Source organism: Gavialis gangeticus, unplaced genomic scaffold, assembly GCF_001723915.1.
Source record: "Gavialis gangeticus isolate Ggan-Ray unplaced genomic scaffold, GavGan_comp1, whole genome shotgun sequence".
NCBI lineage: Eukaryota > Metazoa > Chordata > Crocodylia > Gavialidae > Gavialis > Gavialis gangeticus.
In genome coordinates this window covers 42332585-42333797 of record NW_017729027.1, presented here as the reverse complement: position 1 = coordinate 42333797, position 1213 = coordinate 42332585, and the positions used below count along the sequence as shown (strand labels likewise).

At 40.4% G+C, this 1213-nt stretch overlaps 1 protein-coding gene across 1 annotated transcript in view; it reads right to left on the bottom strand.

The window, feature by feature from the left end:
- Positions 1 to 1213, bottom strand: part of CSMD1 (CUB and Sushi multiple domains 1) — a 2474714-nt gene that overhangs the window by 337463 nt on the left and 2136038 nt on the right. Inside the window, exon 42 of the mRNA XM_019520340.1 lies at positions 47 to 149. Coding sequence (XP_019375885.1) covers positions 47 to 149 — 103 coding nt within the window. The remainder of the gene's footprint in view (positions 1 to 46; positions 150 to 1213) is intronic.

The window sequence follows — 1213 nt, the reverse complement described above, 5'->3', positions numbered from 1 at the left end:
ATAAACTAATCTAACTGAAGCATGCAGAAAAGCCAGTCAAGAAAGCAATGAGATTTTCCATGTGCAATCTAAGTTACTAGGGTAATTACCAGGAAAACCTGGACTCAGGATCACTCCACCCATATCTGTCAGTGTTCCACCACATTTAGCTATTAAAAAGACAATGAAAGTCAGCCTCTCTTTTAATAATGATTACTATCATGATTATTATTAATACTTTACACTGTATGTTTCCTTTTTGAAGTGCATATTGATTTCAGAAATCTAATATACAGCAGAAACAGTAAAACATATAACACAAGTGTGGGGGGAAAAAAAAGATTTTGTAATTTGAAACCAGAAAACAATATATCAGATACAGATAGCTCAGAGAATCCACTGGATATGGAATTACTTCCAAAATGGTTCAAGGAGACCGAATGAAAATGCTCTGTGGTGATTAATTCAGAGTAAAACACACCTAAGATGGAAGCTGCGTGGGAGAATGTCCATTTGTCCAGTACAGTGGATTGCTAGTAAGCACGAAAACAATGGTCACACAAAGAACTCTGAACTGGATGTATGTCAGAGCTTTATTGGGTACTATAACCTGGAAGAAGTATCTGACATGAACCTGAATTAATGATTACTCAGCTGTAACGGTAAATGCAGATAACAGCCTGATTAAGAATTGCTCAGTACGGATGGGCAAAACGGCACTGTTCTGTTTTGACTTGCATTTTGACAGAAGAACATTTCGTTTTGAATTTTGTTTTGATTCAAAACTGCTGTTCTGTTCCATTTTGTCAAAAGAGTTTTGCTGTTTCAACGTTTTGCCCATAGGCTATAATGGGGAAGCTCGAAACAGCCTATTACTTTGTCATTTCTGGCCTGATTTAGGTGAACCTTGCAGGAATGGTATCCCCTTCTGAGGGCATGATGCCTGCCAAGTTTCAAGGAGATAGATGCAGGGGTTTCAGGGAAACTGCACCTCAAATTCTTGAAAGCAAAAATCTCATGTTACGTGTATGTGTTTAGCCACCATGGGGTCAAAACAGCAGGGGTGGTGGACCCTGCTGAGGCAACAAAGCCTGCCAAGTTTCACAGAGATAGGTGGAGGGGTTTGAAGGAAATTGCACCTCAAGCTGAGTACAAGCAAAACTCGTGACATGGGCGACACTGTATGTGTTAAGACGCAGTAGGGTGAAAGCTGCAGGCCTGCTAGCCCCTGCTG